The 25,932-nt window shown below is 38.6% G+C and overlaps 1 protein-coding gene across 2 annotated transcripts in view; it reads left to right on the plus strand.

Annotated features, from left to right (window-relative positions):
• The first annotated feature begins 2,279 nt into the window (after positions 1-2,279).
• nrg2a (neuregulin 2a) overlaps positions 2,280-25,932 on the plus strand; it is a 59,197-nt gene continuing 35,544 nt past the window's right edge. For both annotated transcript variants that reach the window (XM_079406004.1, XM_079406005.1), the window contains exons 1-3: positions 2,280-2,526; positions 12,770-12,938; positions 14,298-14,416. In XM_079406004.1, coding sequence (XP_079262130.1) covers positions 2,442-2,526; positions 12,770-12,938; positions 14,298-14,416 — 373 coding nt within the window. In that variant the 5' untranslated portion in view covers positions 2,280-2,441. The remainder of the gene's footprint in view (positions 2,527-12,769; positions 12,939-14,297; positions 14,417-25,932) is intronic.

Genomic DNA, 25,932 nt, shown 5'->3' on the forward strand with positions numbered 1-25,932 from the left:
GTTTACCTTGTATTGATGAAATGTTACTCTGTGGTGGAGATGGAATTACTAAATGCCTCTATTTTTGGCATCAAGGTGCTGGTTCCTTGATGTTTTTTTTTTTTTTTTTTTTTAGATGACAGGATACGTTGTTGCATTATTATGAGGAGGTTTGTTTACAGAATGATATCATGTCAGACAGATTTTGGTCTTGGTGCATCTTGCTTGATGAAAATGGTGATACAAGGTTGTTTGGAGGAAACCCTTATGAAGACACTTTTGATACTGTATCTCACGGCTCTTATCTGAGCTTTGGTGCCTTGCTCAGAGGCGCAACAATACGACATTCAATCATACGGATTTGAACCCGTAACACTGTTGTGCACAGCATTAATGCTATTTGGGCTTAGTGCTCACCCTTTGATTGAAGTGAAACACGTGGCAGTCTTCTAAAATATTTATTCTTTCAGTGTATCGTCATTGTTTGTTATTTTAACATAATTCCATATGGGCCTTGACATGACATAACCTGTATGCTATAAAGCTCATAATTCATAGGAAACTTATCAGCGTTAGTCATAAGGGATAAGAGACAGTGAAATGAATTGCACTGTATGTGTAGCTTGCTTCCTGCAAATTTCCGACTTCAACCATGTTCTTATACCTTCTTTCATTCCAATTCTGGTGTCATGTAAACGTCAGTTGAACTATTTTTCCAGTTTAACTCCTATTCCTTCCTAGTCATATTTTTGGGAGGGGGAAAGAAGATGAAAGTAGAGTGATATCGATACTGTGTTTTGATATTCTGATACTCTGATATTTTCATATCAAGAATCAAGTGACTGGATTCCAGCCAACCAGTGCCCAAGCTTCTGGATGGACCCTTTAAAACTGTCCATGTGGGGCTGCTAGATTTATTCCACATTTATTCCCATTATAACATCTTATGCTTTCTTTCTTTCTTTCTTTCTTTCTTGTATCCTTCATAATTAATTTCCCTCCAGTCTTTTCTTTCTTTCTTTCTTTCTTTCTTTCTTTCTTTCTTTCTTTCTTTCTTTCTTTCTTTCTTTCTTTCTTTCTTTCTTTCTTTCTTTCTTTCTTTCTTTCTTTCTTTTATCCTTCATATTTAATTTCCTTCCTGTCCTTTCTTTCTTTCTTTCTTTCTTTATGATGGAAGGAAGGATGCTTTTTTCCTTCTTGTCTTTTCTGTCTTTCTTTCTCGTATCCTTCATATCTAATTTCCTTCTTGTCTTGTCTTGTCTTGTCTTGTCTTTTCTTTTCTTTTCTTTTCTTTTCTTTTCTTTTCTTTTCTTTTCTTTTCTTTTTCTATCTATCTATCTATCTATCTATCTATCGATCTATCTATCTATCTATCTATCTATCTATCTATCTATCTATCTATCTATCTATCTATCTATCTATCTATCTATCTATCTATCTATCTATCTATCTATCTATCTATCTATCTATCTATCTATCTATCTATCTATCTATCTATCTATCTATTTCTTTATTTCTTTCTTTCTTGTCTTCACGATGGAAGGAAGGATAATTTCTTCCTGGCTTTTCTTTCTTTCTTTCTTTCTTTCTTTCTTTCTTTCTTTCTTTCTTTCTTTCTTTCTTTCTTTCTTTCTTTCTTTCTTTCTTTCTTTCTTTCTTTCTCATATCCTTCATATTTCACTAGGTTCCCAGTCTGTAATTGTGTTCTCACTGCTCACTGCTGGGATTCCTGATCACACAGGAACGCGTTGTGACTCGTTTACAGTAGAGGATGGGAAACAGTTAGCAAAGAGTAAAAAGAGAAAAAGAGTGGGAGAGGCAGAGGGGGACATTGGGGAGTATAAAAGTAAAGAGAGAGAGAACGGTAAGATTGTTTTGTGTCATGTTGCACATTCGTAATTTTCCGATATCAAACGTTTTGGAATTATGATATTTTGACTTTTTTTGTGGATTTTTTTTTTGGCTGAGTAAATGGTTTTTGTCTCCAATAGTGCTAGAGCAGTGTGTGAGGGAGAGATCAGCCAGGGGTCAGCGTTACAGATCAGCTGAGGTTCCTGCTGCCCTGAGACTGTGGGAGAGAGGTGGAAAGGGACATGGCCAAGGTGAGCACTGTGTTGCCTCCAAGCACCAGCTCCAGGGCCTGGGAAACACTGAAAGATCCAGACAGGGAATAGTTAATTGCTTGACAACGATGGGAAATGCCTCCCTTTGCTCCCTCCCTTTCTTCCCCTCCCATTCTCTCTCTCTTTTCCACTGTCTTTGCTACTCTATTTTTTTCTCTCTCTCACCATGCTGCAAGTAGGTGTTTCCTGTGTGATGTGAGAGAGTGAGTGTATATAGGAGCCCAAACGCTCTGACAAGTTCAGAGTCTCAAGTGCGCCAGTCACACTCCCCATAGGACTACTTGTATTTTATTTCCATTGTGGATTTACATTTTTTTCTCTTGTTTTGGTACTGACACAATGTCAGAGGATAAGAAGAGGGAACGGAATGGGAAAAAAAGAGGAGGAAAGAAAGGACGCAAGGAAAGCAAAGATCCCAAAGAAGGTAAATAGAAAAAATATGCAAGGTGTGTGTGCCTGTGGCAGGAGGGGGTTCTGGGGTGTGAGAAATGTGAAAGAATTTCTTTCCCTGTCTTGTCAAAGCTTGCTGCATATATCTGTCCCACAGGTGGACCTCCTAAAGCAGTCAACGTGTAGCAGCATATCTAGCCTTTGTGGCGTAGGTACACAATTGTTGCATTAATGTGTGTTTTGCGTGCAAGCCAGATCCTCATCCAGTTTGGCGTGCTACCTAAAGTCCTTGATAAACTCCTACTCCAGTTTCTGATGTCACAAGCAGTAACGGTTTTTCCCACCACTCATCTATGCCACTCACCTGATTTCTGCATATTGTCACCTAATGAGCTGCATCGTTGCTGAGATTCAGCCAAATTTTGGGCTGCCTCCCATAGGCTCTCGTTCCTCAAGTGCTTTTAAAGGCTCATATTTTGTGTTCATATTTCATATTTCTGTTCATGTTCATATTCCTGTGCTGGTGTTAGCTCTCTGCTCTTCTGCGAGTGGCTGCCACACTGTTTCTCCATTGGATTGCACTTGGTTGTTGCTGTGAAACCTTTCAAATATCATGGCTTAGATTTTCTTGAATGGGGGCTGAAGAGCTGAAGTTCCTTCTCTTTCGCTCTACACTGCTGCAAGTCATGGCTTGTCACTGCAGTCTGACCCTGAGGTCAAGGAGGGAAACACAGCAGGAAAGAGGCAAATCCCTTTTTGCCTGGTCACATACCCCACTATGCTAGTTTATGATGGGATGATTCACCCTTCTCATAGAAGACTCCTATATTTCCCCTATTCCCAGGAGCGTAATAGTCCTTACAAATGACGTGCCTCAAAGATTTTTTTGAGTAAAATGTCTTTAAGTTGCATGTTGTAAAAAAGTGTTTAAAACAAATTATATGAAATGTATTCAGTCCATGCAAATTTGCTCTAAACACAATTCTGTCAGTAGCCCATGCTCAAAACACATACTGTTTTCCAGCGCAATACTAGAGGAGCTATTAGAACTAGTCAAAGCTGCTCTTTTGAATCCAACCAATGTGCATTAATATTGGTTGTCAGATCAGTGGCATGCTAAAAAAAAAAGTTATATACCTCTACACTAGCATATCCTGACCTATGTGAGGAACTACTAAGCGTATTTTTTTTTTTATTAATTTGAAGTAAAGAACTGCTACAGTCTAAATGCCTGGTCCATTCAGAGTTATATCACCTTGGTTGAAACTCTTCAATTACATTAGCGGGTGAAGACATTCACTTAACAGACATGTCTGAGTCTTTCAGTGTCCGATCTCTTGAGGGTGGTGTTCCATACATTGTGTCCCCCGAGGCTTGATTTGAGGGGGACTCTGAAAGAGAGAGTATTGTGTTCTCCAGCTTTTATGTGGTCCTAGTTTCCGTCGTTTAACACGCTTGACCTCCCAATGCTAACACAGGTGTAATTTAACATAGTGTGCTTGTAATTGTGTAAGACATAACATTGTATAGACTGTGGTTTTCTCGCCTGTCTGTGGTCACGTCAAAGTATGTGATGTGGTACAGAAGAACAGTTTCTTAGAGCGATACTAATCACCTGTGCTGTGTCTACGGAAACAAAGCGCAGCTGTGAAAAAAAAAAAAAAAAGTGCCTCTTGAGAGAGAAGACATTTGTGTTAACCCTGTGTGTAGTTGTGTTACTCAGGTTTAGTTTACACTACACCTTCTTGCTAAATTTAACCGGGTCCTGATTTAGCTCGGTTCTGATTTTGAAATGACATGAAAGAAAAGCAGGAAACATGAGTGACTTAACAAAGTGCTTACTGAATCTCAGAATACACAGTAGGTAATTCTGAGAAATGGCATGTTTTACACTGTGATCTATTTAAAAACAACCAAAAGGATTTCAAACTATATACACATTTTTGAAGTGATTGATTGTGTTAACATGCAGCTATATTTGGCATACGTGCAACAAAACGATTGCCAAGACCACACAAGCATATGGCTTTCTGTCATTGTGTCTGAGTGATAAACCACATTTTTAGTTTATACACAAGAATATCTGGAAATTGTTTAATGTTTCTGGATATGTCGACACAGATATCCTGCTCAGTTTTGTGATTGTGAGCTCTACATAACAGTTGGTTTTATTTAGTCTTTGTGGCTAGATAGGTACTGCTGAGACCTGAACATGTTCCACATTTTCTCTTCAGGTATCTTCAGATTTTCTGTGATAATTTTGAAGTTGGACTTGTCTTGTTTATATTATCTGTTTAAAGGAGGAAGAGGAAACTGTAAAAGGGGTTTTATATGATGAATCATATATTTACATGATACTTATTTTGGATATTATAACTGTGGTGTATCATATCTGATCGGCAACATACGGGTGACACGCTGGCCATGTCTGTTCATGATGGTTGAATCACACATCTTGTCAAGCCGCAAGAGAGTGCACAGCATCTCCTCAGGCTATGGAAATTTACTGTTCCTCAAAAACAGGCTTTGCTATCCATAACAATGCATATGTGTAAATCCTGTGTGTGTGTGGGTGAGAGCTGGAACATGCTACTTGTACAAAAGGTATATCCCCATGCGAGGAAACATGCTGGACATTGTTAGGCATGTTAGGCATTCCCATGACGTTCCCATTCCCATGACAGACCGTTTTGCATTGTTTATTTTTGTACCACTTTTAGCATTCAGAACCTTTTAAATGCGTTGTATTAATATCAACTACCTGCACTGACATTTCAGTAAATTCGGTTTAGTATAGATTACTCCTTTTCAGTTTTGGGAGTAACACATTACAAGTAACTTGAATTTTGTAATTGGATTACTTTTTTCAAGTAACTATGTAAGTAACATTACTTTTTAATTGACAAGAAAAATAGCTGAGTTACTTTTTTTTCAAATAAGTAACACCAGTTACTTTGTTTTCCTATTTATTGACTGACATTTCTCCTGTCCCAACATTGAGAGAAATTGGGAGTAAGTGCAGAGGCGTTTTATGCGCTGTGTAAACATGATGGTTACTGTAGCTCTAGATTAAATGCAAACATGCATTTACTCATCTCACTTGTACCAAAACATATTCTCTACTTCTCAAAACTAATAAAAAACAGTGAAATGCAAACTCAGACAATGATGCAAATGTGCAATGATTGAATGTAAAATAACACAAATATTCTTTAAGTATTTAATCCCAATTCATTAACCAATGTCTTTGATGCTGACCTTCAATGATCCAATTCAACAATACGAATAAACAAAAATGACTTTAGTTAAACAATACTTTTGTTGAATTCACATCACATGTGTTTGATTGCTGAAGTAAGAGTGTTGAACTGCAGCACTTTAGAAAGGTGTTTTTTATGCCCTTTACTCATTTCACTTTTGGTGTGAAAGCACTTTTTACATTTGCCAGATTTTTTTTTATATTAAAACAATCAAGCAAGCCCAGCCCAGATGAGAAAAAAATAATGCAAAGTAATCACTTTCCATAAAAAGTGTCTAAGTATTCCAATTAGTTACTTTTTAAAGGGTGTAACGGAAGATTGTAATGCATTACTTTTAAGTAATTTTCCTTAACACTGATCCTTATACACCAAACTCTATGTATTTAGTACGATATTGCTCTAAACTATTGGTTTAGTGTGATAAATGTCAAACTATTACTGCCCACAGAAAGCAAATGGGAAAGACAATTTTATTACAATGTACTTTGTTGATTTTGGCAGCAGAATATTATATGTTGATCAAATGATGGAGAACAGACATGATTGTGCTGTCTGCATTTCAAAGCATATATTCATATATGTGGGTCACAGTTGTGCAGGAATGCAGTACAGTACCGGTAAAATATGCCAAATTGTGGTGGTTTGCTGCGTCCTCTACAGTGGAAAAGACCTTGTGCCATGCAGTGTATGCTCACCAATGAACTTTTGCATAAAATATTTTCATAATTCCTTGAGTGAACCAGGTGCTTAAACAACAGACAATGCTTGCAGTTCCTTGTTAGTGAATTCCCCCAGAATATTTATTATGTTAGCGATTAATTTTGCATTGTCATATAAAAGGAAAAGTAAGCAGGCAAATTCCATTTCACAAGCATATTTCTCAGTTGTGAAATATGTTTTGATGAATCAGGTTCTATGTGGCTGTTTTATACCAAGCACATGCTTGCTAATTGCAGTTGAGATTACTACTCTAATTCAAAAGCTGTTTCATAATGTTATGCTGTTTTGATATTATTTCATGCACTCACTTTGCCAAAAAACTTGATTGCATTATTTTAAGCTTATGTGTAATTAGTATGAATGAAAGGGAATTGTTATTTTGAAATCAACTGCAATAAAAAGTCTTATTAAACTTAGTATTATTGTTAAAAATTAATAACAATAATAATAATTATAATAACAACAACAAAAATCACTATCCAATGATCCAGTGTATCACAAATTATATTTATGTTGTGCTGATTTTCTTAATGTTTAATCAGGCTTTTTATCAGGAACTCTATTTTGTAAAACATAGCTGGATAATAAATATTCTGCTAAAATAATGCTTAAAACTGTCCAAAAAATCCAGTGAATTGTTTTTTTAATCAAGAACACACACATGCCACACACCCGTGTGTAAAACATAAACCTTCAGCACAATGTAGCATCTTACTCTGACAGCTATTGCGTGAGGAATTTTCTTGGAATATTGAAACTATGTATCCAAACAAGATATGTGTCATAACACGAAAGTGAAAATAAACGGTTGATTCCTTGGAAACAGCGGGAAGGCGAAAGGACTGCGATTTGTGCCATGGCTTGATTGCAGAGATTGTGCGGTTTATACCTTTTCCCCTAATCCTTCCCTTGCTCCTAACCACAGAATGATTTCGCCAGCTTAAACTGAGCTTTGGCACTGTCCCTCAGGTTATGCATTTCCAAGCCATTTCTGAATTACAAGCAGGGCCACCGAGACAGTGTCATGCGTCTCGTAAAAGTGTGACAGTTGTGTTAAAGCTCTGATGAAATACGCTACCTGAGGGGTGGTGTGCAGAAATAATCTACATGCTCAGGAAGCGCAAACAAACATTCCCGCCACAGTAGCAGAAGCCGCATTGCTGTTAAATGAACAATAAACTCTAAGAATAATGGTTTTCCATCTCTGCTGGTTATTATTCAGGCTGTGTAGTGCTTTATTCCTTCTCAAATTGAGACATGATAATGCTTGATGTATCATGCACACGTGGCTTTAGTTATGACTTGTCATTTAAGTGTGATTTGACAGTTTTCAGCGCCTAGTTTAATAAACCCCATACTTCTGTTTGATCTTCTTTATGAGGTTGAATAGTCTAGAATGACTCTGGCATGGAGTATGACTGTATAAAGCTCAGAGTATTACTCTGGAGTTGGAAAAACATGAAGCGTACAAATCAGACACCCCACCCTTCTTATCTGAACACGGGCAAGTATAACCCTGCATGTACAAAAGAAACTCGGAACAAGATGCCTCATGTTAATCATTCTCCACAGAACCTCACATACATGTCATGTGCTTAACCGCGACCTTCTCGACCCCCGATTCATCCCAAATGCACCCTACTTAGGCGTTATGCACAAGTATGTATTCGTCACTCGCACTTTCTTCAATAAAGTCACAGTAACGGACGTTGAGCAGCGTGTAATGCGAAACACACTTACTCGGCTTGAGTTCATCATAAGCTGCGTTGCACAACACAGTCAATCCAAAGGCATGCTGAGTAATGAGTAATGCCCTCATTTTAGGGTGAGAAAAAGATACATTGTGGACAAAAAAAGGCCTTTGCTTACTCATCCAGCTTCTAGACAGATAATAAAATTGGTTTAGTTCTCATAGAGGCTCAGACAGCAAAGTTTTCCGTTTTCTTGTGACTTTCTGTTGAGTATCATGGAATCAAATTCCAATGACTTTTTCTTTTTTTTCTCTCAGTCAGTGTTGATGTTTGTTTCTTTATTAAACAGCTTTAACTTTTCTGTTTAATTAAAAGAAAACTGTGCTTATTGAATTTAAGAGGTTTTCGGGCGATTACGGTTTCATTCAGCACAAATATACAGGGAGATTACTGTGTCTTTAAATATTTGTACAAAGAATCGCGTTGCTGGCGCACTGTATCCCATCAGTCTAATGGCCTCTGGGGGGTAACTGTCAGGGTTCTGTCGTGTCTGTCATGTGTTCCCGCCTCATGTTTCCTTATTTGGTTTGTTTCCTGTCCTTGTTAAATGTTATCATTAGTTAATTCTTGTCCAGCCGTGTTCGTCTCATTATCTATGATTTACCTGTTTATTTATAGTCCTGTCTGTTCAGTTTGACTTGGTCTGGTCTACTCGTTACTCCCCGGTGTTGGATGTATTTGTCTTGCCCTGCCTTGTCTTGCCCTGCCTTGATGCCTCCAGTAAAGGACTATTATTTGAGTTTACATCCTCGTCTGCGTGTTCCTGTGTCCTCCCTCGTGTGTGCACCGTGACAGTAACGACAGCAGTGAGCATTAAATGGTGTGGAGCAGAACCACATCGGACACTTGGAGGTTTTTCTGAGAGAGTGCACATCACTAGAAGCTGTCATGGGAAACCTGGGACGTTATTCGACTAACAGTACAATCCAAACATTGTGCCAGAGACAGTCATGCTACTTCGAGCTACGCAACATCAGAACAGACTGCATCATTCAGCCATGAAAGCAGATGTTCGGATAAAACAGCTGCCTTTACTGGGACGGGGAAGTGGGACAGTAGTTCCAAAATTAGGATGACTGTTGATTATCTTAGCAACTTCTGTCAAGATTCTAATTGATGTTAATGCTTGTGTATTCTCATCTGTTTATTTTTTTACGCTTGCCATCTTTTGCAATAATAGCTTAAGGCTATAATTGGGTATTGATCATGTGCGTTGTCAAGTAATGAAGAGGTAGCCACTGTAAAAGTGTAAGTGCCTCCGTGGACTCGCTTTGGGAAGGCCCAAAGAGTTACTCCGACTCCTGCCCCAGCCTTGGGGCACCATGCGCCCTTCTCTCATCCAGGACAGTAGGGTACTGCCACACAGCATCGCCCAGTTCTGCCCTTCGGATGTGGAACTGCAACTCTTTGAAGCCTTGTGATTGCTGTCTGAGTCTGCATTAATCCCATAATGCATTTCCTGAGTGACTATGCATGGCAGCGTCTGGGCATGTGGCAGCCCACATGTAGTAGCTTCCCCTCCTTTCAGCGCTGTTGTCTGAGATTGAGTGTCTCTTTAGGATTTATGAAGTCATCAATTGCCGTTCTTGCATAATTTCAAAATATGTGTTAAAGACAAGCTAAGTCTCTCTGCTTTCTTCTTGAACATTCGTGTTTTGACGACATGCTTTTTCAAAACAAATTTAGGTAAGGCCATTATCTCATTCTAGAAGATTGATTGGGATTAAAGTCTCTGAATGGATTTTGTAGTAATAATTCTTTATAGTAAATTAATAATCTAATTAATAATCAGTTATAAGATGAAGTCAACAAATCATGAATAATTACTTAAGTAACCTAATTTCTAGGGTTACCTTGAATAGTGAGACAAATACTGTTGATTTGAAACAAAGTAGTTAACTTAGGCTACTAAAGGGGTCAGTATTTTTTATATTTATAACTTTTTATAACCCGGGGCGCCGCAGCATAAATGGCTGCCCACTGCTCCGGGTGTATGTTCACGGTGTGTGTTCACTGCTGTGTGTGTGCACGTTGGATGGGTTAAATGCAGAGCACGAATTCCGAGTATGAAGTGACAACTTGGCAGTATGTCACTTCACTTTAAATTAAAACAATTTTTAAGTTGTTTTAATTAGCTCAGCAGCCTCTTTTTGGCACAAAACAATGATTGAACAATCAAATAAACAACTATAAACTAGAATACAAAATATAAAAATGTTAAAATATTCCTAAATATTCCGCTTTTTGTGTGAATCGTTTTTGAAAATCAAACTGAACAAACTAATTCAGAATAATGAATCAGACATTCAAATACTGTACATGCATGGAAGAGAAAGCTGTTTAGCTTGATTCAGTAGAATGAATCCAACATACCAACACTTCATATCAGAGGGATAACCATTTAGCACAAGGTAATGCCCTTGAATGAATCATACATTTTACAGAAAGGACCGCTAAGTATAAACCAAACTGAACACTCCAACGCTTCCTACCCATTAAGCCTGAACCAATTCATTTGAATCAGATTTGAATCAGACATATTAAAGGGGTCATATGATGTGATTTCAAGTTTTCCTTTCTCTTTGGAGTGTTACAAGCTGCATAGATAAGATCCCTGAAGTTGCAAAGACTAAAGTCTCAAAAAAGAGATATTCTTTATAAAAGTTAACACTCGTCCACGCCCCCCTAAAACGGCTCATTCAAACACGCCCCCACATGTCTACGTCACGATGTGGAAATATTTGAGTAATGCCGCCCAAATGTTCACGCAAAGAAAGAAGGAGTGGTTTCAGCAACCGCAGTTAGTGTTGATGCAGTCATGTCAGGGAGACGCTGTGTATTTCTAGGCGAAAGCAAAAGCACTTTATTTGACCTTCCGAAAGTAGATGCATTTAGGAATCATTTAGATTACTTACAACAGAATGGCACAACCCAAATGTTATCACAACGCATTTTATGGACGACAGTTTCGTGAACCTATAGGAGAGGAGGTAATTCTGACTTTGCTATGACAATCTGGCGCTTCTGAATCAGTGACTGTATGTTTTGTTATTAGTTTAAGTATTTGCTATTGAATGCTCAAATGCGGAGTTTTGCACGTCGTGTGTGTGTGTGTGTGTGCTAGCGTGTGTGAGAGAGGGAGACACAGTCACACAACAGCGACTTGTGTACTGCAAACACATACGAGCATCATCACTGTGTCTGTCACGCGACTCTGTTCCCCTCTCGGGCTTGAACTGATGGTAAAACTAAGGACATTATTAACTGTCTTTACTTTTATTTGACTTTGTCTTGACTTGTGCTCGTGGTATTCAGCCAATCACAATGCACTGTGTCAGCTGGCCAATCAGAGTAGACTGCGCTTGTCGGAAGAAGGGGCTTTGTAGAAAACGAAGCGTTTGAGAGAGGCAGGGCATAGAGGACCTACAATAATGTACAGTATTTGAAAAATAGTGTGTTTTTTGAACATTAAAGCATGTCAACATATTCTGTTACACCAAATCCACAAAATAATGATCTTTAAAAAAGCATCATATGACCCCTTTAACACTTTGACAGAACCACTTAGTATGAACCAATGTACTAAAACGAATCAGACATTCTAAAGCTTTATGTCAGTGAGAGAGACTTTTTGCACAAATTGATTCACTTGAATGAATCAGACATATAAATGCTTTGACAGAGAGGCCTGCATAGTATAAACCAATTCACTAAAAATAAATCTGCCTTTTGAACAATAAACATGAGAAAGGACCATTTAGGAGAGCACATTTGATTGCTTCCTCAGTTTGTGCGCAAATGACAGTTAAAAATATATGTGCAAGGCTAGTGCTTTGTCAAGTTGCACTGCTACTTTGTTAATGGAAAAAGCTAACTCGTTACTGGAAAACCTTTAAAAAATGTCAGTTAAAGAGATAGTTCACCTCAAAAGTTAAATTCTGAAAAGAACAACATCATCTTGAAGAATAACCAAACCATTGAGCCACTGAGTATTTTTTTCGACACTATGGAAGTCTATGGCTACTGTCAACTGTTTGGTTACCAACATTCAAAAATATCTTCTTTTGTATTCAGCAGAAGAAAGAAACTCGTACAGGTTTAGAACAATTGGAGGGTGAGTAAATGAAGACAGAATTTTCATTTTTTGGGTGAACTATCTCTTTAAGTTAGTATTGTCACTAGTGTAGTTTGTTGCGCCTAACACTGCCTGTGAATCCTGTTGTTATTTTAGCATGGTTACATGCGTTGTCAAGTCCATGAAAGTGAAGAGCAGCACAAAATGCAGCTCTTTTAGTGTATGCATTGATCCCTGAGAGCAGAGAGAGCTCAGCGCTGGACTGAAAGGAAGAGAGAACTGCCTCACACTGCCAGTGTCTCTGGTGACATCATCTGGCCAGCTAAGAGACTTTTCTGGACTTTTCTCTCTCTGCGTCCCTCCCTTTTCATTTTCTGCTCCATCACTGCATCAACCCTACTACATGTTGATGATAATGCTGATGATGTTGATGAACATGTTGATGATTCTTTCTTTCTTTTTGTTGTTCAGCTGCTCTTCCCTCACTGAAGCGTATGAAAAATTCTGTGTTGGTGGACGAAGGAAGCAGGCTGATTGTGAGGTGTGAGGCCTACGGCAACCCCACCCCGCAGTACAAGTGGTACAAAGATGGCGCTGAACTGAAGAAGAGCAAAGAGATCAAAATTTCCAGGAACGGCAAGTGAGTCAGCATGTCCACTATAGCACACACCAGCAGAACCCATCCTCCAGTTCTAGATGTTTATCAGATGTTCTAAGTGTAGATCGTGACCTTCACATAAGTCAAGAGCTTTATCCTTATGGGCAGTGTGCTAAAGACTGCCTGTGTCCTTGTAATTAAAGTGAAGTGTTTCAGCATGCTTGTCTATTATATTGTTAATGACACGATTAATGAAATAGGTCACCAAAAATGAAAACTCTGCTGAAAACAGTGTTATTAGTTTAAAATGATCTCAGGCAGTTTAAGATGGTCTCACTCATCTGACGGGAAAGCTGGTTTACCAACCTGTGGGTCCAAAGATTCTTTAAAATCTAATTACTTAAAGGAATAGTTTATTCAAAAATGAACCTTTTATCATCATTTACTCACTCTCATGTTGTTCCAAACCTGTATGAGTTTTGTTCTTATGTTGAACATTAAAGAAGATATTTTGAAGAATGCTGGTAATCAAACAGGTGATGGTCCCCATTGACTTCCATAGTATTTATTTTTCTACCATGGAAGTCAATGGGGACCAACAACTGTTTGGCTCTTCAAAATATCTTATTTTGTGTTCAACATAAGAAAGAAACTTATACACGTTTGGAACAACACAAGGGTGAGTAAATGATGATAAAATGTTCATTTAAATTTTCAGTTAAATTAAATTTTAAGCTTATGTTGTTGCAAAATGTTATAATAGCACATTAAATATTTTCCCCAAGTCTTCATGCAGCTCTTTGAAAGACAGTTCTAAGTAACACATGCATCAAAGCTTGAATCAAGCCTGCATTTGGGAACCCAAAGATTTCCAATAAATAGTGACTAAAAGTTTGGTGTGTTCCTCACACAAAGCTTTCATATGACTTCAAGAGAATGAAACATACTAACCAATTCATATGGAGTGTACTTTTAATGATTCTTTATGGTACATTTTTGTCTTTTTGTGGAGTTTGACAGACATTGTCACTATAAGCATAGTCATATAGAGAGCTGATTCTTCAAAAAATATCTACTTTTTGAGTTCCATAAAAATTATAGAGGAATGGAACAATATTGAAATGAGTAAATTGCCTTTAAAATTATCTTCTACAGTAAAGAAGATGTCTAATTTCACTGATTCATTGGTCATGATATTCACCAAAAAGAACCATGTTTGGAATCAATGTGAAGCTCACTCGGATTCTCAGAATGTCATATGTCTCTGTTTTATCTCTGTTTAAAGACTTGTACTGAGCTCTAATTTATACAGAGGATTTCTCTGGAGAGTTTCTCCTTCTTACATTTTTATAGTGGAATCCTTGACTCTTTCTCCTGTTTCTGTCTGTCTTCTTTTTGAAGGAAAACTTCCAAAGTTCAGATCAGCAGTGCAAAGCTGGAGGATTCTGGGAATTACACATGTGTGGCAGAGAATATTCTGGGGAAGGACAACGGCACCAGTACAGTGCACGTACAAAGCAGTAAGTGAAAACTTTCAATTAAAGTCATAGATCAGCGGGAAGGAAGACAAAAGTATGTCTTTGTTGATGGGCTGTCATATATATACATTCGTTTCTTGCTGACAAATGTATTGTGGTGAGAGATGAAGACGTGCACAAGATCACAACATGGACAAAATACTCAAAAACAAGTGTGTGTGTGTGTTTATGTCAGTCTTCCAAGTTGAGATTACTCCAGGTATCTCACCCCTGATAGAAAATCAAGTTCAAGCTGGTATCTGGGTTTTAGAACATGGAAAGTAGTTATAACTATAGTTATTAGCTGGTTTGTAGCTGTATCATGTTCTTAAAACCAGCTTGACCACCTTAAACTGGTGTAAACAGCTGGTATCTGATTTGTGGCTGATCGGAGATGGTCTAGTAGCTTAAGACTAGCTCAGGTTTCAAATTTATTTGATAAAATCTAACTACTATCCTAAGGTGGTCAAGAACGTGTTCCGAAACTCAATTAAGATGGATTTTCCAGAAGGAACGACTTATACTTCACATGCCTTTTTTTTCAGGTTGTGCATTTTTGTAGTTGCGTGTGGAGGTTTAGAGCAGCAGGAGGGTTGGGAGAGGTGCGTGCATATGTGTGTTTGTGTACGTTTCACTCTGATTGTTTGTCGGCATGTCAGGCGCCCCAGAACAAGTCTCACAGTGTCACGGCAGCCAACTTGCACACACGCACACGCACACAGGTACGAGGAAGGTGGAGGCAAGACCAAGCCCATCGGAGGTGGTGTGGCCCCAGGCTCGGGGAGGGGCCTGCCCCCAATACAGTCCTCATAAAGTGAACAAAAAGAGCTTGCAACATAGATCAACAACCTGAATGAGGCCACCACCAATGAAGCTCTCAAGTGCTCAGGGGAGAAACATAAATCTAACAGCTTAGGAAATACCTTCAACTGATTGTATGATACGCTGTTTTACCTTCTGACGGTGCAGAAAAGGCCGATTCTAGGATTTCAGTCTCGGGGGAATCGGGCCCCACCTGAGCAGGACCTGATGTGACTCAGAGGAATATTTTTTGCTTAAGTCTGAGAGGTCACAAGTTCAACTCTTGCTATGGAACCCTTTTTCTGTCTCAGCGTAAAGTGATAATTGTGAGATAAAGTAAAAAATAGTATATAAAGTCTCGAAAGTTGCAGTTATGAGAAATAAAATCGTAACTGTGAAATATAGTGAGATATAATGCTGAATCACGAGAGATAAAACCACGTTGTGAGAAATAAATTCACAATTACGAGAAGCAAAGTTGCAATTGTGAAATATAAAGGCACAATAATGAGAGATATTGTTATGAGATTTGTTATGGGTAACACTTTATAATAAGATCCCATTAGTTATTGTAAGTTAAAGCATTAACTAAAAATTATACAGTATTTATTCATTTTTGCTAATGTTAATTAATAAAAATACCATTCATTGTTAGTTCATGTTAGCGCAATTCCATTAAATAATGCATAATGCATAAACAGCTACAGCGTTTGATAAGGTATTAGTACATATTGAAATAAATGCTTTAGAAGTATTTTTCCTTAGTTCATGTTAACAATGTCTATTATGAGATCGTCACATTGATATAAAGTTGCCATTATGAGAAACAGTGCTGCAAAATGCGAGATAAAATGCCAGAAGGTGAGATACAATGTTGAATTGCAGTTATGATATTTAAGGTCACATTGGGAGATATAAAATTTTAGTTATAAGAAACAAGTGTTGCAATTGTTGGATGGTGAAATATAAAGCTGGATTGCAAAACATAAAGCCATTTTGTGAGAAATAAAGTCGCAATTACGAGAAACAAAGTTGCAATTGCGAGATTTAATGTCACAATGTTAAATTTAATGTCATAGTTGACTCACATTGTGACTTTTTAAGTATCTGACGTAATATCTCAAGGTCGTAATTAGGAAATTCACAACCTATTTTTTATTTTTTTTACTTTGAGGTGACTCCCATATTTTAATCAGTATTTTTGGTTATTTCATTGGAATCCAGAATGTTTGGAAAAGATACTCGGCTCAAGCAATTTCTATGGTGCAAATTATGGGAAGTGCTTGTAATGTCTGCATGATGCTCATGTTGAGGAGAACACAGGCTTTTAATTTATTCCAGTCGCTGACGAGATTGATTTCTTCCCGAGGTCATCAGTTGAACAGCTACTGTCGAGAAAGTCTATGCCGTTTTGGGGGCCTGCGGCAGCTGTACGCACCAGTGCTATCTGTGAATCCGCCTGTGAAGAAGAACGAGAGATGGAGAGGTCGATAGGGAAAAGAAGCATTGGGTCTGGGAGGCGTTGTAAGAGAAGGAAACAGAGGGAAACAGAGAGAAAGATGGAGGGAGAGCAGAAGACAGAGCGATAAAGAGGAGGAGAGCCAGATGCTTTGCAGAGGCAGCTTTTTCAAACCCATTTCATAATGCAGTTGTAGCTCGTCGGCTCTGTCCAGGCACTCGGCCAATCATGTGCTGCCTCTCACCCCGCCGGCCAATCAGATCGCTGGCTGATTTTTGTCACTGCTACACTGGTGGTATGACACAGGAAATTAATCACTCTCTTCATAAAGGCTGTTTTTCATCACACACCTCCCTTTTAAACAACTCCAGTAAACACACACATGCATATTTTGGCTCTTCCAGCAGAACGTTTAACAAGATAAGTGAGCTGAGTAATTGGACTCATTAATTATAGCTGATCAGGGCTGAAGTTATGGCTGTTCAGGGGAGGTGAGCCGAGGGTGTCCAGAGACCCAGTGACCTTAATGAAGACAAACAACAGACGATTTTAGAGCCCACCCCCTTCCCCAGGGGGACTCCTAAACACTGCTTCTTCTGTCTGCGCAGCAGGCCCAAGATAGCCGTCTCTCAGATCAACACCACAGCGCTGTCACCCTTCACTGCCTGCTGCTCCCGTGTGTTTGTGTACTTGTCCGTGTTGAAGGTGACTCTGGTTTACCAAAGCATTGTGGTGTCACAGGTCACCAGTCGGGTGAAATGGGACATGAAAAGGTCAGAAGGTTATGTTGTGGACGAATACTTGGTGGGAAAACAATCAGCCTGTACAGACAGCAGTAGTAGTGTTATAAATGTGTTGTCGCACCAAAACATCCTCATGCCCTGCGCTATTATCTTATCCCATATTAAACAATAGCGTGTAGATTAATGTTCATAAGCCAATCATACAAACCTCTTCATTTTCGTTTGCAGAATCGCTAACAATGGCTAACTCAAATGGCTTTCACAACTCATTTTATTTGCATAAACTATTTTAGAAATGAAACAGCATATCAAATTAGAAAAATGTAGGATGGGATTTGTTTGTAAATGAAATGGCATGCTATAATAATAATAATAATCATTATGGATTAATAATAAAATAATTTAGATAATAATATTAATATTATATTATTGTTATGTAACTTTGGTATTAATAATAATAATAATAATTATTATTATCATTATTATTATTAATAATTGCTGATACTGTTTTTAAAATATGTACTATTGCAAAGTATTACAACAACAACATTAATAATAATAATGTTGTATACTTTTATTTTTATATACATATTATGTAACTTAATAATATAATATAATGTAATGTAATTACTATTAATAATAATATGATAGTTTATTTATAAATAAAAATTAATAAATAATTTTGGTACTGTTTGTAAAATATGTAACATTACAACAAGTGATACAACAACAATGACAAAAACAACAACAACAATAATAATAATAATAATAACAACAACAGTTATTCTTATTAGTAAGAATAAAACAATGAAAACATTATTAATGTCCATTATGCATATTATGTTTTTATTGTTGTAGTCTAAGGATCATGTAGTCATTGTATCAAAAAGCAGAAATTGTATGCATTAAAAATGTATCTGTATCATATTGTTTATAAAATACTGCTAAATTAATCATTGTAAATGTAAAATATCCAGTTTCAGTTTACATTCACTTTTCTATGTAAGGGAAGTTTTAAGATCATAATCCTTTTGGTCATCATATTGTATTTATAACAGGTTTAAAGTGCTGCTCTTGCAGAACCAACAAACTGTAAACATACTGTAAGTGCTTTAGGATGTCAGAATCACATATTTTGAAATGGCATTCTCTGTTATTCCATAACTCCAAGCCAGAGATGAGTCGAGGTGATTCCTCTCTTAGATCTCCTCTGTGCTGACTGCCGGATCGGGAATTATTGGGCTGCAGCCCATTTAAGGAGGGTTTGATGCGGTTTTTGTGCTTCAGCATACATGCACACAGTGCTTGTTTCTCGTGTGTCACATCTGTAGAAAAGTTTGCAACTGGGAATTTATTTGCATAATACCTCGGGCAGTTGCACACATGGATCAGATTTTCAATGTTGACCCCTTGGTCCTGATTGGATCAAATGAAAACAGAGCGATATTCAATTGCACACAATCAGATCATATTCAATCTCATCAGAACCAAAGATGTCTTTTTCAGTGGAAAAATAGGATGATGTGAAATCCAGCCCATGGTCGTACAGATAGGGGGATATTCCTGCCACAGATGGCTCAAGTCTTTCTGTCCATTACATAAAAATCACATCCCTAGGGGGCGCTGCTTACAGCCGCAGAATGAACGAGTGGGACAGAGGGAAATCGTGAGGTGAGAGGAATGTGTTTGATGGAAAACGCAGCTGGGCGACCGATTGTTCCAAACTCATCAGTCATGCTGGGGCCCACCAGCAGCAATCTCTCTCTCCCCCTTTCTCTCAGCTGCTTTCCCGCTCTCTCCAACCACTGTGAAGCTCCTCACAAAACTTCACACACACAACACCTGCCTCTGTGATGAAAGCAAATCCATTTCTGCTTAACTTGACTAATATAAACCATCGCTTATCTTTAATGTAGGATTTTAACTGGGGATAACCACGTTGACCCCTCTGATTCAGGTCCGCCATTTCTTTCCCTCCTTCTTGTCTCTTTCTACATCTGTTGCAAAAAACAGGATCTTCATTTTTCTTCGACAGCCCAAGATTAACTGAGCTTAAAGGATGCTAGAAATCTTTTTGGGACATTGGCAGTGACTGTGCTAGAATGTCAAGTGCCTGTAAGAGAACTGCAGACATTGATTGGTGCGGTTGAGCGGTACGATTGGTGTCGGCACTCAATCAGGGAGATTCATGGCTAGCGAACTGTATTTACAGTCCAACAGGAATAACTGGTGACAGCAGCCCTAATTCAGCACAAATAGGGAGGCTTTACATAACACATCAACAAACAAAAGTCTGCCTAGAGCCCGAATAGCTCTGTTGTTTTGATTTCCACAATATATCTTTATGGAGACTGCTGAGTTCAGGTGTGTGTGTGTGTGCTGGAGCGAATCTCACAAAACCTGTTTGGAATATGTCCTGGTCATTTTTTATACAAAATGTGAAATAAATAGGAAATTATATTTTTGCTTAGGGATTTACTGATGAATAATTCTGGGAAGTAACAGTAAGCTGATTATTATTTTCATTACTGATTTATGACTTTACGTCTCTACCGTTTTTAATATAAAACACATGAAGAACTGAATTTAGGTATCACAACATTATTTCAAGATGTGTGTGTTATCTATACAGTACATACCTATATATTAAAAAGTCAATTAATACAATTTTGTAATATTGAGCATTCCTGATTTTGCCTGTAAAAAAAGTAGCTATTTTTTTTAAAACATTTTTAATTGTATATTTATTTTTGCATTTTGATATTATTTTATGATAATTATGCATATACCCCGTTTAATATTTCTACCGTATTACATATTTGTAACACTTTTTTTTTGTGGTGTCCTTGTTACATGTTACATCTACTCACAATAGTAATAACAATAGATAATGCATAATTACAATCAATTTACCCTAACCCAAACCCTAATCCTGACTCTAACTCTGTAGTTAATTCTACAATATTGTTAATTAATATTGCTCAGTACTTAGTAACAAGGTCGGTTTAAGCATTAATATTGCTCAGTACTTAGTAACAAGGGCACCTTCAAATAATGTGTACCAAAAAAAAGTTTAACTGAATCATTTTACTGCATGACAAGAATTTTGGAGAAATCTATTTTGAATGTCTTAATTATTAAAATAATAGAGAGAGGCTTCATTTACTGTAATTTATTAATGTACTCTAAAATAATTTAATTCAAATATAATTAGTTTTATCTTTACCCTTGTTATTTTGGGTAAAATGTGAGATGTATTAATTCATATGCAAGAATATTATCAAATATCCAAGATTGGGAGGCTACGTTTATAACCCTTAATTTAATTAGTAGGACTTATTTATCCCCTTTACTGTCCATGTTTGTACTGTAGGTGAGGTTTGTATGTGTCAGGGAGTATGTTTTGGATTATAAAGCGTTGACCATTAGGAGCCGTGTGTGACCTTTGACTCGGGGGTCAGATTCTTTAGGCCCATGCGCTGTTTGATGCACTTTCTCTGGTCACATAAGGAATACATATATTTCCCATTCCTGCTTGCTTCTTGTAAAGGTGCTGCCCTTTGTAGTCGTCTACCACAGCTGTCCCTCCCTCTCCCCCCATGCCACATGTTGCTGGTGGTCTTGCCCACAGTATTCATTACTTCATTAAGTGTGTTTGGGTGGGGAGAGCCCCTCTGTTTTCCCCATCAGACCGGATGCTTATATATATGTGAGTGTGTGAATGTGTGCTCCAGCGGGGCGGATTTGCTGCAGCTGGCTGTGACCATCAGAGCTGTGGGCAGTAGGCTGGTGCTGCTGTTTCTGGGTGGGGTCATCCTGGATCTGAAACCCCACATCTAGCGATTTGCTTTTTTTCTGCCAGCTCGCCGCAAGGACCGTGATGCCGCAATTTCACACCCAGTAGTGTGCGAGGGCTGACAACTGGCCTTGAGGTATGTGTGTGTGCAGGGCAGTTTGAGATTTCGTACCAGACACGTTATCCTTATGAGTGCTTGCAGAGGAAGTGCGAGCCGGGAGATATCGAGCAGGATTTGGACGAGCCTCCGATGGACCCAGATGTGTCTGTCTATCCGCTGCCTGTCCTTCTGGTGTCCCTTTGTCAGGGGCAGAGTGTTGGGCTCGTGTCGGGGGCCGGAGTGGAGTGTTTCCCTCCGCCGCAGCCGACCCCACGTCGCCCTCCGAGGCCCTGCTGCAGGGGTGCGTGCGGAGGAAGAGCCCTGCTCCTCGTTCCAGCTTTGCTGCTCCTGCTTCTGGGACTCGGAGCCTGTTTGCTGCTACTCCGCCGGGCTCTGATTCAAGGAGCCGGCCGCAGCAGGGAACCCGACTGGCTGGATCTCCTCAGGGGAGAGGATCAGGAGGAGGGTCTGGGCTCGGATGATGCTCTGTGGATGCACAGCACCCCCGTCTCATCCTTCCGATGGTTCCCCGAGTCTTTACCCACATTTGCCCCGGGCACGGCCTCCTCCGAACCTGCCTCCAGCCCAACGAGCACCCTTGCCCTCACCCCCAACAGCGCCCCACCCCCTCTGGGTAAGTGCCCTAAGTCTTGCTTGTTTACACACGCGTCCTGTTGTGCAATCGCGAGCAGTAGCGCTCTTTGATTTCTCAGAGTCGTCTGTGAAATGATTGTGGAGGACAAGACCAGACACATCAGTTATGCGGCAGGAAGTAGGCAATAGAGGAGAAAAATAAAGACCTGTTAATGAAAAGGAAAAACACATTTTAGATTTGGCCTCCTGCCTAAACAGTGAGCTTCCTTTGAACTTCTAAGTATGTTTGCATCTTCTATGCAAATTTTGTCTAATTGTCTTACCTGCTTGTTTTTGTGCTTGTTCAGCTGTTTCGGAAGAGTCCGTTGCTTATCCTGCCTTTAGGCATAAATATTGAGATTTTTTTCTATGAACTGAATTGTTTTTTTCCCACCAATTGGTCCAATGTTGCTTTTTACAAAGGTTTAAGTAAACATCCAAATACCGGATCACTAAAGCAATCACGCTTCAGGGAAAGCTCTGTTTCCTAACAGGCTTGCCTTTTGTTGCTGGTGTGCGTCGTCGTTAATGCAAACATGAAGAGTCTCAAGTCTGCACTGAAGGTCTTAAAGAGATAATAGATTACACAGGGCCCTTAAAGCACTGAAGAATGCACCCACACCACAGCTGTATTCTACATTCACTGCACATATGTATTTGTTTTACTACACATTTCTACAAGAACACACTTGACAGGGAATTACGTAAAATAGCACATAGGATTATATGTTACCTATAGGGATTATATGTTATCTTGTGTGGACCTTAATATGAAGTAGCTGTACTCTTGCTAAACATACATACTATTTCTATTTATTTATCTTTTGAAAATAAGGGGAATTCTCTAACTTGTCTTTGGCATTTAATTGAATTTTTTTTTTTTAATTTTGGTGAATTTGCGCTCTTGCGCTTGAGCACGCAAACATGCATACTTGCCTACAGATAAAATAACATCAGCTCCACAGTTGAGCTCCAGTCTGCGACACAATCAAAACACCACTGACATCTGAACTCTTGTGCCCTGCAGTGCACCAAAGCTGTTGCTACAAAACTGATAGTGTGATCGCAGTTTTTTCTTTATTTGCTCAGGGTTATATGATTTTGTTTAACAAATGTAGAGGCGCACATATAAATGTGAAATTGAGAAGACCTCTCTGGAAGGCTTTGGCAACCCCTTTAAACAAAAGAGATGCACATAATGGTTTTGCATAATGGAAAGCACTCAAAAGCTGTAAGATTGCATGCTTTATAAATTGACCTCTTGTGCATTGATGGGATTCTGCTCGCAGCGGTAACAAGAGACATCTCCAGCAAGAGGGGGGTGAGACAGTATACTGGCACACGGGGTTGACCATGGTTTCACTATCATGATCTCTCAAGCATCATTTGTCAGCTGCTGGAGTTTTTGAACTTTTTCTTTGGCTCTCAAGCTACCACAGGGCGTACCAGAAATGTGGATGTAATTTGAAATAGCGGATATTATTTGTTTTCACCCCTCAAATAGCCCAAATGTTCTATTGAGTTGTTTTTGTTTGAGGTTCCAGAAACCTGAGTGATTGTGTAAAATAATAGTAATTTTGTAATTAACTTATTTATTTTCTCTTTAAATTATTTTAATATGATCAAGACCCATTTGACATTTTTTGTGATGCTTTATTGTAGCACATGCACTTCTCAGAAATGCAATTTATCCATTTAAAAATAGACAGAATCTCGGAGACCTCCAAAATAAATTTTGAAATCAGATCAACAAAATTTGGAAAGTCATCAACCTGATATTCCACTGTTAAGTTTTTTCCAGCTATTAAGCGATCAAATCTCTGAGACCATAAACAGAGCATGAGGGTTAAGCCTCCAATTAATAGAAAGGCAACAAGATGCCGCAACCACCTGTCTGACATCCCTGCACTCATGAAATTACTCGTTTGGACTTCATGAATGTGTCTCCAGAAGAAAAAATTAAAAGGCTCTCAGCACAGGGACCTCTCCTTTCATTTATTTATGACTTTCCTAGAACCCTTTGGAGAGTGCAGAAAGATAGACATGTTTATGAAGACTTCCAGATGGCCCCGTTTTGCCCCCACCCAGGCCGTCTTTTCAGTTCCTTGGCCATGAAGGATTAATCAAACTCAGGGCTAAGCTCGCTGGCCAAACCCTTGGGTTTTCAGGCAGGAGAAAGTGACCTCTCATGAGAGCTGTAATGCAAATTACTTAGTGCGTGCCATTAAGAACTTGAAGAACTTGGCCTTTAGCATGTCAGGAATAGAAATGCAACCTGGCTAGTGAACATTAGGCTTGGAAAGTGACCTGGCACTGTGGCTGAATGTAAAAAGATGGTGAGTGTGAAGCTGGATAAACAGCAATTGCCAAGGACTGTAGTGAAACTGACCTTGTTAGCTTGGAATGCTTTGTTTATAATTTAGCGTGAACTGTATCATGACTAGCCTAAGTCTGGTTTAGTTTAGCAACAACACTCCAAAGAAACCGACTTAATGTCTATTTAGTAGCTCTTGTTTTACTTATTTTCGCAGGATTTATTTGTAAAAGATTTATTACCATGCTGAAAAATGCTGGTTGGCTGGTCTTAGTTGGTTTAAGCTTGTAAAGCTAATCTCCTTGCCTGACTAAACTGGCTTTAGCTGGTTATTTAGCAGGTCTATCAGCTAAGACCAGCTAAACCACCAAAAGAACGTCCAAACCCCTCTAAAACTAGCCTGCTAAACCATCTATGACCAGGCTTGAAGACTAGCCAACAAGCTTAGTCTGGTTTCAGTTGTTTTTTCAGTGTAAAAAGTGTAGTAACCATGGTTTGTTGCCATAATGATTACTATTTGTATAACCACAGTTTTACTACCAACTCCATGAGTAAACTATGGTTAGTGTAACAAACCCATGGTTAAATTGCGATTACCATGGTTTAACTCTAATGGCCATGGTTTTTTGCTTTTATCTGTAGTAAAACCATGGTTAATTTTTTTTAACAAGGGACTGTGTGCATTTGGCTTATAATAAGCAGTCAATGTTTTGCTAGTTAGCATTTGCATTTAGCAGCATTATTAGCTAGTTATTAGAAAAATCATTTTTTGCATTCACATCTATTTAGAAGTTTTATTTTACTACATTTATGCAATTGACAGAAGCTTTTATCCACAGCATGTTTATGTATATATTGTATTTAATATTAATATTATTTATTTATTTATTTATTTTCTTTACATAAAATGGATTTTTTTGTAGTCAGTAGTTATGACTGTTTGCGTTTGTGTAATGCCATTAGCCTTGTCATTTTTCCCAAGTTTTCCTGCAGCTCCATCGTGATTGGTCACATGAAATTTTCAGCTCAAGTTCTGTGCTCTTATGCAAAAAATATGACAGCAACTTGCTTCGAGATGAATAGGAATGCTAACGTATAGTTTTGTCCAGGTGATGTTCTTAAACCACCTTGGGCCCTACCCATTCTCTCTCTCTGCTTCACACTTTTCCCACTCCACCTCATCTTCCTGGCACATGCTGCCTCAGCAGACAGCTGATGTGAGCCTCAGAAACATGAGGGAATATTGTACAGGCGTGTCAGAGCTCAATTATGGATGGAGGGAGATTTTTGAAGTGTATCACTAGACCAGAGGCATAAACATGACAGACATCGGCAGAATTACCCCACAGGCTGCTGACACGCAAGTTTTCCTGCAGCTTTGGAAAAAACGCTCTTTTTAATCTGACTGTCAAAGAGCGCTTGGAAACTTTCCATTTGGAAAAGTCCAAATTTATGTAATGCATAAAACAAGGAGGGAATTTAAATGAATAGCATACAGCTGTCCAATTTCAGCAAGTTTTGCATGCGCCGGAACGCTTGCTTGCTTTTGCATCATGCACGTTGAAATTCATGAAGTGAATATCATCTTAATATAACCAGCTTTGCAGTGCACCCTCAAGGGGATAAACAGTCAACTGTAAGGAATACAAACGTGCCCGCTCCTGGAGCTCTAG

Source organism: Barbus barbus (genome assembly GCF_936440315.1).
Source record: "Barbus barbus genome assembly, chromosome: 43".
Classification (NCBI taxonomy): Eukaryota; Metazoa; Chordata; class Actinopteri; order Cypriniformes; family Cyprinidae; genus Barbus; species Barbus barbus.